Raw genomic sequence first — 16,079 nt, 5'->3', positions numbered from 1 at the left:
TTTTAGGGGAACGTAACACCAACCTATCCCAGAATTCATAGCACGGCCCAGCCAACTATAGTTTCCAACAATGGCAGCAGCTACTTAGTTTTAATATTACTCTTTCTGCATCACAAAATAAACTTCTAACATATTTTCAGGCGTGAATGTAGCTGTGTAAAGTTCAAATATCTGCTCGGCTTATCAAGACATCACATATTTGCAAAAGTGCTGTTACGTCTGTTACCCACCAGCTCGAAGCTGACCGGGAGGTCGAGGCCACTAGAGGCTCACTAGAACCGCACTCCCGGCGCATCGTGCCTCGACCTCCCGGCGCATCGTGCCTCGACCTCCCGGCGCATCGTGCCTCGACCTCCCGGCCAGCTTCGAGCTGGCGGCCTCCGAAGGATGCGGCCTATTTTGCGAGATCTCACAAAGGTTCATCTTCATGTTTTCCCCTCCAATGTTCCTCGTGGGGCTCCGTATCTAACACCACTTCATCCAACATTCAATTTTACATTTTTTTGTAATCCTTCTACGATAATTAAATCGTTTAGATGTATAAGCTGCTGTTTTTGTTTAGTGAATGCTACTATATATTTTAAGATCTAAATCACTTGTAAAAGTACTTATTTTGTAAAATATTTCACATATATTTATAAATGAACAACTCAGCTTCTGTAAGAAATTACTTGTTTGTCATTGCTCTTGTTGTAATGCAGGGTCAAAACAAGCAACAAGCAAAGCTGGTGCTTTGGCATGCATTACGCAAGACTGACCAAACAATCCACGACAATTTGTTAGTCGTACTGAGGAGAAGCTCTGGCAGTCTGTGTGTACACCCTCCACTGCAGCTGAATCACAGACAGTGTTAAAGATGGATGGACTGTGGCTTCTGGGTCTGAAAAGTGAAGCCAATGCAGAAGAAACGCCTTAAACCTGCATTTTTTTTTTTTTCATGGCCACCAAGGGATGAAAATTTCTCAGGTTGTATAGACGTTTATGAGAAAACAGCACTCGGCTCCTTTGCTCTGTGACCTCAGTAAAAACTTAGCTGATGGTTTTTTGATCGCAGTGACTAGTCTCAGGTTATATTGATGATAATATTTAAACAACTGGCCACCCTGGATAATACAGGATTATCCAGGGTATGCTGACTGAGCGCAGTTTCATAGCCAGATCTTCTCTTTTGCTCATCACATGGTTACAACTTGCAATGCAACCAGTTCGCTTCCTTGTGTGTTGGTGTTTGTTCCATTCTCCTTGAAACAAACAATATGGTAGCCACTGTGCCAAAACTTTTATACCTATGCGTTCGACACAACTAAGGATAAATTATATTCAAAGCACACAAACCTTCTATCAAAGTACAATTCATTTGTAATGCAATCAAAGGGTGGGAGCTGATTCTCCTCATGTTAAATGAGCGGAATGTCACAGGAAAACATTTATCTCATTAAATGTGATCATCCCATCCGAGTGGAGGCAAATGAGAAGTGACGGCGGATCTGAAACCCGCTCTGACTCGGAGCGGGGCTGTTTGAGCAGGCACCGCTGCACTCCTGCAGCCGTTCTGTCTGAATCTATCTGGGCGCAGAGTGTGTGTGAGTGCTGTGGGACATTAGGCGCTGCTGTGTGTGTGCTGTAGATGAGGAAAGTGTTTTAAGCCCAGCAATGGTGGCTCCCTACTTGGGTCATTTCAGTCCCAGTAGTGGCGAACTGCTGACAGCCCTGGCTTTGTCCACACACAGATACACAGCGATGCCACTGTATTACCACATCAATGGCAAGAATTGCAATGCAGGCAGGCAACAGGCGCTGCAGAAGCCTGTAGTGCACGCTGCCTGTGAGCTGTTATGTATAAATGATTGTTTTTCTTTCCATCTGTGCGTCTTCTACGGGAGATGAAGGAGTTGAAGGAGAAAGGGGGAGGGACAGATCAATTAACATATCCCTAGAGAGACCAACCATTGAAGCTCAAATGGACATCTTCACGATGAAAGAGGCCGCAGCTTGTCAGCTACCGGCTGGCCTCGCAAGCCAGTGTTTCCTTTTTAGCGCTTGTAATGACAGGTCGTCATTATGCAAACGACAAAAAGGCCAATCATTGATCGATATGTGCAAAAACCACACACAAATGCTCTCAGACCACTGAGCAGTCTGGCACACAGACACACAGAGCCCTGAGCGAATCTTAATGCATCCTTCCCCTTTTTAACTATGTATAGGCTACAACACATTGATTTCTAATGTATCAGGTTATGACAGCTCTTCAATATTGCTGGAGGCAGCCGTGGAGCTCACTCTGAGAGCACACAGCTTGAGGCTGTGGACCTGACAGGGGAGAGCTGGCATTACGGAGGAGGCTGTCGTTGTCCTGACTACTGTCACTGCAACTCACAGCAGACCTGGGCTGCTCACTGCAGAGATATGACTCAGGCCAGTGTGTGTGTTACCTTAGCTGACTCCTGAGCCCCTGTTTCAACCTGAACTATCCCTGCAGAGGTGGATCGGGCACAGTAATGAGGGGAAACGCTGCCTCCCTGGATCTCTGTGCATAACAAGCTCCTGCACAGAATGTTTACTTTTTTATCGGCCTATCTAACCTGTAGACTGTGCACCGCCTGAAAGCACTGCATGGATTCGCCTAATGTTATCTATCTTGTTAGTTATCATCTATGCCAGCCTTTAAGTAAGCTTGGGACAGGCCTTCACAGTCACATCAAACAGTCATGACAGATTCTTACCTGAAGGAGGCAGCGCTCCTTGAAGACATAGGCGATGAGCTTATCCAGATGCATGAGACACTGGTGGTAGCGGATATGATGGGTGAGAACGGGGAGCATCATGGCGTGCTGTGGAGGACAGAGAGAATTGACAAGCAGGGTAAGAAAGGAAGACAGGAGAGGAAGAAAAAAATAGAAAATCTCAAGTAACAGGAAGAGGCAGAGAACAAGGATCATGGCGTATATGAAAGAAAAGTGAAGGGAGCGTGTTTTGAGAGCAAGTGTGATGAAGAGATTGGGAGAAAGAATGGGAGAGGGTTGATGGAGGGAACGGGGAGGGAGAAATCAATCAGCCAGTCATTATTTATTAAGTGGTGCTCTGCAACAAAGAGATGAAATAATCAAAAACCCAATTGCTGTAGAGCGAGAGGGAATGACAGAGATGGGGGAAATTCACATTTGGACAGGACAGTCAAAATCGAAGCCCATTCTGACATGTTGACACACTTACATTGGAACAAACGCTGACAGCCCCCGCTGACCCTCACATATGAAAAGAAAAAAGTTTGAGTGCAACAAAGTAAAAGAAAAGTCAAGGGCAGGGCGGGGTTGGAGGATGAGCTGCGAGTGAGGGGAATGTGACAAGAAAAGTGGGAGTTAAAGCGAAACAGTCGGTGGTCGGATACTGAGCTCGGCAGTCTGCAGAGCCAATCTGCGGAATCATTAGCCGAGGCTTATCAAGTCTTCCCCTCGGAGTGACTGAGAAACTGTAACAAAGGCTGGTGTACACACATTAACCCCGTGCCACCACATGAGAGAGGAAGGAGCCGTGCATGTTTTAATTAGTGCTACTGGGGAGGGTGAGCCCGAGGCCCGGCGGCTACAAGCGGTGCTGCCACGTAGCCCTGGGGCCATCACAGGGGCCGTGGTGACACAGTCCCCGGGCCTTGTTAAGCAGCCAATTAAACAAAGCCGGGGCCCGGTCATGTCTGCTGCTCCTGACCTGTTCTTACGACTGCCTGAGTGACTGAGTATGTCTCTGTGTTCACAAAGGCAGGGTGGGGGCTTGTTAGAGAGTTGATACGCCACTAATTAAAAGGTGAGAAATTCCTAATTTACTGTCACGGGTGACGTTTGGGTATTTTGGACACCTTCCAACCAGGCCAGCAGCCTGAATTCACTTTTTCTTTGATTTAAGTATTACAAGCACGACTCCACACCAAGGCTTTACTCTGGGAAGCCAGTCAGGTTTATTATCTTCCACCCAAGCATATTTGGCACCTCATTTTAGCGATAAAAAAAAGTTATATAATTATGCGTTGGAGAGATTTATACCACCTATTATCGATTTACAAAAGGATAACTCCATGCTAGACATGCTCTTTTCCAGCTTTTGTTTCTACTTTAGCGTCTTGGACTACAGCTCTCGCTTTTGTGATCTGCTGTTTGCGCAATCCAATCAGAACCTACGGTGGGTGGAGAAATGCAGATCTGAAGGACTACCATCAGAAGCTACAGTGCAAGACGGCAGAGCTGGAGCTGGTTGGGTGGAGACTAACCCAGCTTTCACAGTGCATGAGCCTAGGTAGACCCTGGAAGAGTCGCCATCACGGGACTAGCACAGAGTCAGCAACCCTATCGTGCATCTCTTTGGACTGTGTGAGGAAGCCAGAGCACCCACTCAAGGGCTAAATTCAAACCCAGCACATTTTGGCTTTTCTCTGACGGATGCATCACGACCAATTTGCGTTTCGCCGTCTTGCCCAAAGACGCTTCAACATGTGGTCTGGAGGAGCTGAGTAACCAACTAGTCTTCTGATTAGCAGATGACCCCCTCTACCTCCTGAATCACAGCCGGTAGAGCTACTTAATTAATCATTAAATAACAATTTTGTTAAATTAACAGCAACTTGGCTAGTGAGGCAGAAAGCAGAGAGAATACATTGAGAATTATGAATTGAACAGCGTGTCTTGGCATGTACAGGGAGAACACTGCAAACTGGGACTGCTGTGAGGCGACAGCGCTAACCGCTGTCTAACCACCTATGCTTCCTGTTTCTTTTCGTTGATAGGCTCATTTATTTTGATGCACATTGAGCCATGTGTGATGTGAGTGAAAGGCCTCTGGTTTACAGTGCTTCCACAGATTTTATTAGGCTGTATATATTGTGCAACGTAAACTACTGCAGAAATTCACCTTTGCAGGCGAGCTTTATTACCTACCCCTAACACAGCTGATACAGTTGTATTTCTCCATGCTTTGCCTTAGTTATATAATTTATAAGTAGGTGGATTAATATATATATATACACTAAGTAATTGCTGCAGAAAACATAGACCCGCCCACACTTATTCTCTCCACTGTAGAAAAAGAAAAACAGACTTCCCTTTGAAATGTTTTTGACTGTCTGACTGAACATAAATGTGATCAGGGAGCCAAAAAGAACAGAAAACAAAAGAGTGAGAAAAAAGGCAGTGAATAAAAAAAAAAAAAAAAAATATGAACATAAAATAAAATTGTGATGAATAAATAAGTCCCATCTCTGCCCCCGATGTGCAGCCCGGTCCTTGACAGAGCCTTTCAAGTGAAACAACCTTGGTGTTGCCGAACGATGTTTGTAACAAGGGGGTTGATTTTGCTCCGGAAAAAAAAAGAAAAAAAAAAAGACGAAGTCTGCTTTTAAAATCGAGAAACTATGGGTCAGTTTTGCAGCTATCTATTGTCTGTGTCACATGTTGTGTAGACTGTACCGCTGCAGTTCGGACTGAAATTATTCATGAAGCAATTAGTCGTAGCGGTACAGCTTGAAGCAAATATAATTGGACAGCAATTATGGATCGGATTCTTCTTTGCTAGACCTTGCTGTAAGAGAGGTCTGGCTTGCACGGCTAGAACATTCTGTCATTCCTCTCCAAATGTGAGCAGCAGCATCAGCTGTAGGATACTTTCACTGCACTACATTGATAGTGGGTGTGCCGAGAGAATAATACGTGCTACGCTGATGCCAATTATCTTTTCAGTAAGAAGTTTAAGACAAAAAAGATCCTAGAATAGACAATAAATAAAAAATGCACTCAAACAGACTTGGCTATATCATTACACTGACTATCAATGTAGTGCATGAGCACACGAAGCGCTCTGTTTCAGTGGGCACAGCGCGCTGCTTACACATTCAGGGTTATGGTTCAAGTCTCATTAGTTCTGCCCGTTCGAAATCGCGTGCACACATCCAAGTGCAAGTTGAACATGCTGCTCCGCTTCCTAGAAAATGAGCTACAGTTACGATAAAAATAAGAATCCATCCTAAATATATTTTTTTGCTGTTAAAAGTGCATGAAATGCCGAGTGACAGTCAAGTGGCATATAAATAAGCTGTCCAGTCGGAGTCGTTACTTAATGAAAGGTATGGCTACCGCTGCGGCTCTGTGGGAGTACGCTTTGCCTACACAGATTTTGACACTTGAATGGAGAAGTGACGCAATGTGTGGAAAGAAGAGAAGGGTGTGCGGCTGTGCAGTGGACGTGTCCGTCTGAGTGGAGCCACTGCAATATGTGCATGTGTCCAACTTCTAGTGACTATGTTTGCTTTTTGGTTTTAAATACAAATTCAGTTTTATTTATACACAGCCAATGCACAACAGCAGCTGCTTTAAGTGGCTTCACGTTGCAGGGTAAATAACAAGGAGTCGGCGATAGTGAGAAGGAAGAACTCCCTTTTAACAGGAAGAGACCTCGTGTTTAACTAAACTCAGGGAGGGGCAGCCAACTGCCACGAGCATACAAAGCGAGCATTTAACTTTGTACCCTGAAACTATTGCACTTACATTGTTAACAGATATAACGTAGACAAGATTTAGACAAACGTTAGCTAAACTGTAGCTAAACTCAGAAGGTGGCACTAAAAAACATGTAATTACAGAGGAAAACAGTCCATAGAGACGAAAACAATGCAAAGTAGAATCCCACGTTAAAATACTCTGCCTATAGAGCAGGCATAAAACAGTGCCTGCTACAAAAAAAATGATTTGGGTCCACTCTAACCTGTACCATGTAGCGTCACAGATCTATTTGCCATTTCTGATCATGTTAATCCGATTATTTGACAGATTGTATGACTTGGTGTGTGGCTAGTTGTACTAAGAAACCATCCAAGAAGGATGCACACCAGTTTTGATGGATAAATGTTGCGTATTTCCTTTGCATATTAACTGAAGCTAGTGCCAGTAGCTGTATCTGTATAGTCTGTGAATGCACCTTGCTAACCAACCCTAATAGTATTAACTGATAACTTCGCAGTTCTCCTTCTCTTCCATGTCTAAGTACAGTCATTAATATGTTTTTGCCTATAAACCCGCCCTCCCTGCTATTAAAGCTGTCTATAGTACAGTCAAAACTCCAAGAATACTAAAGCATTATTGTTTATTTAATTTGACAATGATGGGTAGGATTTAGCTGCCTTGCTTTTCCGTGTCAGTCAGCAACAAGTGTTATAAGTAGCTGTGGTTTGATTCCTGGTTCCACCAGTCTGCAGATCCTTGGGCAACAAACCGAATCTCAAATGGACCCTGATGCATCCATCAGTGCGTGAGTGTGCATTTATTTGATAGGTACAAAGTGTTTAAAGGCACAGAATAAAGCACTGTATGGGTGATTGTGGCTTCCAGTAAAAGGGATTCTAATGCTTGAGAAAAGCGCTATATAAAAACCAGTCCACTTACAAAGTTGATTCTTTCATTCTTGAATGAAAATGCTCCACACTCTGTGCTTTCAGCTTCTTGAATTTGGGGATTTTTTTGAATTTAAGGTAAATGGGTTTTTTTCTCTTTACTATAGAATTTAAAAAAAAAAAAAAGTCTGTAATTGAAATAATCTTTATTTAGTATCCTATTCAGTCTTGTTAGAAATATATATATATAAATCTTTGTTTTAAAAGATTGTTTATACTTGTCTCTCTGGAGTGCATTAAAGGATGTTTTGAATCTCTTTACTTTTAAAAGCACCAGGGTGTTATGCTTCATTGTTATGTAACTGTGAAACAATGTGTACATTCATTTGTTCGATCCATGGAATCGGCGCTGTATGTGCATGCATACAATTGAGTGGCGTTACCTGACAGACGTCAGAGCGGATGCCAGTCTTCCAGAAGCCCTGACTGCTGAGCTCCACTGTGACCTCTCGGCGCATCGTGTTCTTCTGACGGATCTTCTGAAGAGCTTCCTGCCAAACAACCAGCCAGTCAATTATTGATCCACTGGAGCACAGCCTACGGGGACAGCTCCCATCCTCAAAACCTCACCCCACCCTCGCTCCCCCCTTTCTTTGACTCTTGCTTTTCCAACAGATAGGCTAGCACATGTAATAATCTGAAACCTCCATGGCAGGATACACATATAGCATAGCAGCAGACAGCAGCAAGAAGAAAAGTGACAGCTTTGCTGGTTCTAGCTAATTGAGGCGCTGCCATAGGTCAGCATGGCTGTGGGGAGTGGTGGTTGTGGTGCTCCTGGGTGTAAGAAAGCTGATGATGAGGCTTCAGTCGCTGCAACCAAGAGCTGAGGCACCTGCCTGCCCATTAGGCCCACCACACCAGAGCCTAGAGGTACCTCCATCAGCAACACCAGGAATCATTACAGACACACAAACAGACAAACATGTCAGCCCTACAGCAGATTCAGCAGAGTAAAAGGAGAGTTTGAGTCTGAGATAAGAGGTCCTACAAATAACAACCAAGATGGAAGACGTATTGACAGACAGCACCTCCTAAATGTGCGTGCGCATGCATGCGTTTCATTCAGCGGAGACGCTATCGACTCTGTCTGAGTTAGCCGTGATCTGCCTAAAATGGAACGCCAGGAATTTTCGACTCGCAGAGGAAATAAGAACAACAAAGGCATGAATAAATAATGCCATCCTACTTTGAACTGTGCATCAAAGTGAACACCGTCACCCACGCGCACAAGTGCATGTGCAACCACACACACACACACACTTTCCATGGACAGCCAACCACTGTATATGGAAAGCAGTAATCACAGAGAAGTGCGAATGATATGTAAATGCTTCATTTTTGCAGGACGAAAATTTGAGCGAGAAGCACAAAAAGTAAATAATTAACCAGTGTGGGAAGGAGATGAGACGTCTCTTTGACCAGCAGAAAGTTACGAGTCATGGCACATTTGACTTTTATCATCATACTCTTCTGCTGTGAAGAGTGTTTGTGTTTTTGGAACAGGCTGAGGTCAAACACCAAAGAGACTGTCTGAAATTCAATGACTGTGGAAGGCAAGTGCACATCCGTAGCTTGTGTGCACCATTTACTTCAGCTTTTGCTGGTTCATTTAGGGCCCTGTAGCTTATTCCTACCATATTGTTTCCAGTACAAAGCAGGAAGATTAAAGCTTTTGCAATTTTAGGTCATCCAGCATATGACTTGCTAGAGCTGATGCCCTAATTTCCATAAGATGTGCAGGAATGCTGATAATGAATACCAGTGATTCTTTTAAACTTTGCTGTGCTACCTTCTTTAGTCCAGACCACTACAGTAATTACCCCACGTTTATGGTCTTGTTGTGTTCCACCTGTGGGTATGCGGAGCAAGAAGCCAGATGAGGTGGGGGGGGGAGAAGGAAGACTGCCCAATACAGAACAGAGCACAGCAGATACTATTGAGTCAAAAATAACATGACTAGCAGTAGCAAAGGTTAAGGGTGGGTTGCAAGCTGGTTTGCAGAGACATCATAATGCTATGGTAATGAGATCAGCTGATGTGCCACCATCACAGGCTGAATTTTGCAGTCTAACCTAATGTTACGTTCGATGATTGGTGCCTGTTCTTCTGGGTAAAATCTCTGTTTCTACAGAGGTTCAATGTACTTAACCCATAATCCAAATAATCCAAACAAGATATAATCTAAAGGGTGATTTACTGTCTGAAACGGTGTGTTTAGAGCAGTCTGATGCCTGAGCTTTTGGCTCACAGGGATTACTTTGACATGCACTGACCTCTTTATTTGAAACCTCAGTCATGTTTAATTTTAGCATCCACCAATGTAGCAATATATATATGCATGACAGAAAATAAGGCAAAAACATAGCAGGTCCATTTTAAAGAACCAAAAGAATAAAGTAAAGAGAGCCGCAGTCTGAAAACTGGGTAGAGACATCCTTAAGAGCACATCCCTGTCGATGCTGAAACGTACTGAGGAAAGAGAGCGTTAAGTTCTTGTGTGGCCGAGCTGAAGCTCAGACTCGAAACCAACAGAAAAATCTGTGGAGTGAGTTTAAGATAGCTTTGCGAAGATGCTGCAAAAGAAGAATCGGAGCAAATCCCCAAATCCACATACGCCGAGCTGATAGAGAAGACTCGAAGCTGAATCCACTGTCAAAGCACTGACTCGGGGCTGAATACTTATTCAAATTAGAGATATGAGATAATAAAGTAGCACAGTTCTGTATTTCATTTTCTTTCATTTCTAATACAGAGACAAATAATATCTTATAACACACTTCACCTATTCGCTCTATGTTGGGAACAATTTTAACCAAAAACTTTATTTATATTGCAAACAATCACTGCAAAAAAATACGACAGCGTTGTTGTGTGAATGGTTTTGAGGACCAGTCAGTGGTTTGGCTAAGGGGATGCCACAAAGTCCATCTGGGCAACACAGCCAGCCAGCCAGCCGGGCAACACAGCCAGCCAGCCAGCCAGCCACACACACACACACACACACACACACACACACCTCTCTGTGCTCTCAGCATGAGATGCAGAGGGGGCGCAGAGGCGTGAGCCAGGGTGTGTAGGCCAGTTTTTGCCACACCTCTGCTCTCCCCGGAGCTCTGCAGACTTCAGGGGGAGTGCGGAAGTATCAAAGGGCCCGTCTGAGGCGCACAACACCTCTGACAGGGTGCTTCTTAAAATGCCTATCAGATGAGCAGACATTTAGTCTGTCAGTGAACGACCATTTACAGAGGAAGCTTCAGTGTTCCCTCGGGCATTAAGTAAATAGCGGTGCCACACTGCCACTGCAGTGAGGAGACACTGACATGGCTAATGCTGCTGGAGGAGCATGATGGATCCACTGTTTGGGTTCACTAATTGCTCCAGTGCAGGTTGACAGTGGGATTGTCAGGGCCTGTTAGCCGGGGAGCTTTGCCGAGCTACCTGGGAAACGAGCTAATTGAGCTCCGAGTTCTCGCTCATTATTGGTCCAGAGTGTATCAAACAGTCCAAAGGAAGAGGCTGGATCTGCAGCACACTCAAAGAATTAGAGGAGAAGCTGTGTCTGCTGTAGAGAAGTTGTGAGAAGGATGCAGTGTGGCAAGGTGCTTGTTCTCGGCTTGCCCAGGCCCCACACACTCTCACACAGCACCACCACCCCATGAATCCCCGTGGCTACACGGTTATTACTTCACTAAACCTAAACCTTTTCCACTCCTGCTCCCAGGTGGAGGTTTGACCTTCACAGTCAACTCGAGAGCGCAGTTACAGGCGTTTTATTTTGAGCAGTAAAAATCAACTAAATTATGCATTAAAGGGTGGCGTCGCATTTTTCACATCTGTCATAAAACAATATTCAGGTGCACCGATAATACCTCGACTCGTGAGACTCAGACTGCAGAAAAGTTGAATTTTAGCCCAGAACACAGGAAGTGCATTAGGATGGGACGCTTCAATGGTCTGTATGCACAGAGGCATGCTAGAGCCCAGGTGATCTGGTCACCTGACTGAATTAAATAAAACAAATGTGAGTCGTCAAAATAAAGACAAAGGAGTTAAAACAGATAAAGTGGAAGAGAAGGTGCGAAGAGTGAGAAAGGTAGTAATATAGTGCAAACTTTTAATGTTGCTCTGTTCTTCAGTGCACCATCGTTCGACAGTGCAAAACTTTAGCAACATAAGAAAAAATATCAGAAACTATGAAAAAGGTTGAAATGGCCAAAATAATAGTTTAACAATAAAAAATGAGTAAATATCCTCGCGTTGGCTGGACAATTGGACTGTTTAATCAGCGGTAAAGTTACGCTTTAAGTAAAAGCAACCACTTTAAGTCTGATATTCACACACAAAAAAATAACATAATTTGAAAAACTCCAGGTATTAATGTGTAGAAAATTACCTCTGCTACAAAAAAAAAAGCATTAAATGCAACAAAGTGTGGCTACGTTTTCTTAACAACAACAAAAAAAACTAACAAAAAGAATCAAATATTGCTGCCTTTGTAAGTTTTGAACATCTCACTTTTGTTGAGTGAAATAGCATCTTTGTTACCGCAATAACGGCGAGTACTGGCAGGGAGTTTCCGATAAGCAGCTTTTGAATCAGTGCGCACAGCAGGAATAATAGCAATGGTAATAGTTTTGTTTTTGTAATTAATATCTGCGAATCTCTTACTTCTGCAGAGAGAGTAAGAGCGCCAGTGTTGCAGCAGCACCTTTCATATCTCCAGGACACGCGCTTCCACTGAAAGCGCCTTCTACTGATAAATTATGAGTGTGAGAAAAGAAACAAAAAAATACATATCAAAGGCGGTTTTGTTTTCTTTCACCCACCTCTCTCTGTGTCATCTTCTGCTTGTCGATCTGCCTGACCTTGGGGCTGTTGGCCAGCAGGTGGCGTAGTTTCACGTAGCTCTTCCACAGCTTCTGATACCTGCGGACGGTAAATAAGGAGGTGACATGCTGACAAGTCCACTCTCTCTCTTTCACTCTCTGTTTCCATCCTTTGCAACAACACATCAATATTTCATTTGAAGCTTGCCTGATATCAAACATAATTTAACAGCAGCCAGCAGCCACTGTTGCATCAGCTGCTTGTGTGTGAGGGGCAGTGGACACAGAAGAGTCAGTGTTTCAGATGTCCACTGTTTGAGCTGTGGGCAGAAGTTCACACACACACACACACACACACAGATACTCACAATTTTCTGCTCACGTCGTAAAAAAGAACGAAAAAAAAAAAAAAGGGAACAGACGTGACACTGGCTCGAGTTATCTCGCAACCTCATTCTCATTTTCTATAAAACTCTATTGTCTTTCTTCTCATTTGCATCTGAAAAGAGGCACGGAGTTATCGGCAAGGTGACATGTAGCCATGATACCAACCACCTCCCCCCTCTCTCTCGCTTCCTCTCTCCCTCTCTTTTCAATCAGACCCCCTGATTGATGCACCAAGGGCCGGGTGTGACCGTTCTGCTCCCATTCAGGAGACTTTCTCCTCATTTACCCAGAGTTATTCAATTATGATTGGTGGGATGGAGGGGCTTGGGGGACAGGATGGCGCGCTGACAGGGAGAGTGGCATAAAATGACAGAAGGAGTGAGGGAGAGAGAGGAGGAAGGAAGGAAGGGTGGAGGATGAGGAGGGAGGTGGTGGTGATGGGGTGGGGGGTATACTGTGGAACAGAAGAATTATAGAGCTTTAATAGCGGGGACTTCATTAGAGACTGAGACGAGGGAATGAGGCGGCTTTACCGCCCCGATTATCAGCTCACCAGCACCTCCGCACAGAAGCCCCGCTCGGACGAGAGACGGAGAGGAAGAAAGGGAGAGCGAGATGGAGAGAGAGAGAGAGTCTATCCAGCCTGGGAGGCCCCCTCGTCCCCAATCCGCTCCAATGACCTTTCCACAGATCTGCTGTGTGCTCTCAGGGTAGCGCTGCCGCGGCTCTCGCCATTCCCTGCACATGCTTTCATTAGCATATGCTGCCTCTTTCTTTCTCTTCAACCGCCCCCTCCCCTTCCTCCCCCATCTCCAGCCCTTTTCAAATGTAGACCACTGCTGGCTTCATCTATCTGTTACAGTAATGGCGCTTTGGCATTCAAACACAGCTTTCTGGCTTCAAAATTCCACAGTGGAATTTTAAGAACAGTGTGGAAAAATCTGGGAAGTGAAAAGTGACTTTTATGTTTACTTTGCTCTTTCATATACCCACTACAATGATGAAGTACAATACTTGTAATATTGGCCTAACACCACCGTCTCTGTATCTGGGTGCTGCATGGTGGAGCAGCTGTCCACACCCCTTTTACGAAGGCCCAGAGTGGGACGACTGTCTCTTCTGGTTTGTAAATACGCTCCAGAGCGCTTTAAGGTGCAGATAAGACACAACGATAGGGACGCATTGATCAGATATTAGTCCGATCCTTACTCAATAAACCATCCACACAAACTGATCCATTTAACTGTGTTTGCCTCTTTGTTTCCAGGACTGCAGCAGCTAGTAGGAGCACTATATAGGAGGAAGTTAGCAGCACAGCAGCAGCAGTTTGGAGGGATTTTACACCTGATACACCAACAGATTTATTTATACATTTTGGTTTTTTTTTAACTGTTTTTAAGGAGTTTGACATGACTGAAAAGCTGAGATAAGACAAAGCTTTATTCAGTCAGAAAGACTTAGGGTAGAAGCTAGAGGGACACTTGGCTAAGGGTGCACAGATGATTGTAAACAGTTTAAGTTTATTATTTTACTTCACATGCTGACGTTCGTGTGTGTGTGAGGTGATGGAGAAAAAGGAGAAAGCAGCATGACTACAGCTTACAGCTGGATGCAGTAGCTTTATGATTCTCTTCTCTCGATCTTGTCAAACGCGCTGGTCTGCAGGTTTTTATACATGTTATTTGTTTGGTCATAATTTCTTATATTTCGGAAGTTCCACATCAGGTTACGGTTAGGTTAGAGTCAAGAATAGTTTCCGACTACGTTGTAACGTAGATTTCCCGCTGAAGTATAATTCATCCATTAGTAACTTTTCCTTCTTTAGCCAAACAACCTGTTATAGGTGACTATGTGCTAAACCAAAATAATCTAAATTCATAGAAAAATAACAAAACTATTTACAGAAACATGAAAACAATTTAAAAAATGTATTATTTTAGCCTGGTTTTCACATGCTGCATCTCATTTCAACTTTTGCGTTAAACCGATTGTCTTTTCAAGCCGTTCTGCCCGCACTTACAGTATCTCAGTCCGATTTTTTTCCCTCCATGCATCAGTAAGTCTACAAACTAACCCTGTCGCTGAAGAGCTTCTTTGAAAAGCGAGAAAGAGCCAAAGATGAGACACCAGAAGAGTGTCAGAGTGCCAACAAAAAGAAAGCTGCATTTAAAAGAAAAGATCAACAATCTTACTGAAATCAATGGTTCATCTCAACAGGTGATTCAAATGCTCTGTAAAATAAGTGGCGACCAGACAGCTAATGAAGCCATGAAACAAGCTCAAGGCTCCCAATGCATGAAGCTGCTCCATGGTTAAATCAAAAAAAATAAAAGTAGACAATTTTAATCCATTAAACATCGTAAATATTAAAACTTTTAATGGGGGAAAATATACGTTTTATATATTTGTGTTTAAAAAAGGTCATTTATTGTAAAGAAAGTGTATAAATTCCTTTATTTCTTTACGTTTCTGTTGCTTTAGTCTTTACATTGCACTCTTTGCCTTTTCAGACCAAAGACTTGACTCCCAGTCATCTGAGAAAAATGAGAAGCCTTCAGCATTACAGGACCTGACAGCATCAAATCAACTTCATTTTGCTTTCCTCATCAAACACTGTGCACCGTTTTATTTCCATTCTCCTTAAACGTTTGGAAAACCCATTTAAAAATAAAGACAGCTGCTTTTGCGTTCTGTGAAATGTAACTGCAGTGAGCTACGCAGGCACGGATAAGAAAAATGATGCATGGAAACACTGTGTCAGTACGGTGTCACTGTCAGTGTCAGGAGAAAACGGCCCAATCACGGCTCGGTATGCAAATTATGAGCTCAGCTTCAGGCTCATGAGTGACAAGAGACTCTGCCACTCTGAAGCCGTACATCAGCGAGGCATGAACGTGACGGCGTTCGGTTCAAACTCGAGCCACGCTGGCGGCGTTGTAGTTATTCAGCGAGACCGACATGAGAACCCGACAGCACGTTCGAGGGCTTTTCTGAAAGAGGGCTTCCGCCTCCTCTGCATAGTTTTTTACCCCTTCTCCCCCGTGTGTGTCGCTCCTGCTTTTCTATACATCTCCCGACCTCTGTCATGCCATCACTCCTGCCTCATTGGTCGAGCTGGGGTAGCTCGAGTGGCAGCCCCCGAGCGCACGTGTCCAGCGGTCGGCGCGGAGGGAAGACGACAACACAGCATCTTCAGTCTCCCGAGTTAATATATGCTGCTGCTGTGTCCAAGACTCCCTCTCTGTGGCATTGCTGCAGCCGCAATCAACACCGACTCCTGCCCTCGCTACACGCATCATTAGCAGTAGTAGGAAATCCTTTCCGCTGGTCTCTTACTACTCGTTTCTGCATCGGCTAATGATGTCCCAATCCATCCATAAATTTGTCGTTGTCTGCCGCTTTGAGAAGTTTGACGTGGCAGCAGGGTGCAC

General features: G+C 44.2%; 1 protein-coding gene across 5 annotated transcripts in view; it reads right to left on the bottom strand.

The window, feature by feature from the left end:
- drosha (drosha ribonuclease III) overlaps positions 1-16,079 on the bottom strand; it is a 159,577-nt gene that overhangs the window by 96,078 nt on the left and 47,420 nt on the right. For all 5 annotated transcript variants that reach the window (XM_082546432.1, XM_082546431.1, XM_082546430.1 and 2 more), the window contains 3 exons: positions 12,262-12,361; positions 7,816-7,923; positions 2,727-2,834 (listed from right to left, as the gene is read on the bottom strand). In XM_082546432.1, coding sequence (XP_082402558.1) covers positions 2,727-2,834; positions 7,816-7,923; positions 12,262-12,361 — 316 coding nt within the window. The remainder of the gene's footprint in view (positions 1-2,726; positions 2,835-7,815; positions 7,924-12,261; positions 12,362-16,079) is intronic.

Source organism: Aulonocara stuartgranti, assembly GCF_965226115.1.
Source record: "Aulonocara stuartgranti genome assembly, chromosome: 9".
Lineage (NCBI taxonomy): Eukaryota > Metazoa > Chordata > Actinopteri > Cichliformes > Cichlidae > Aulonocara > Aulonocara stuartgranti.
This window is presented reverse-complemented; position numbering and strand designations above follow the sequence as displayed.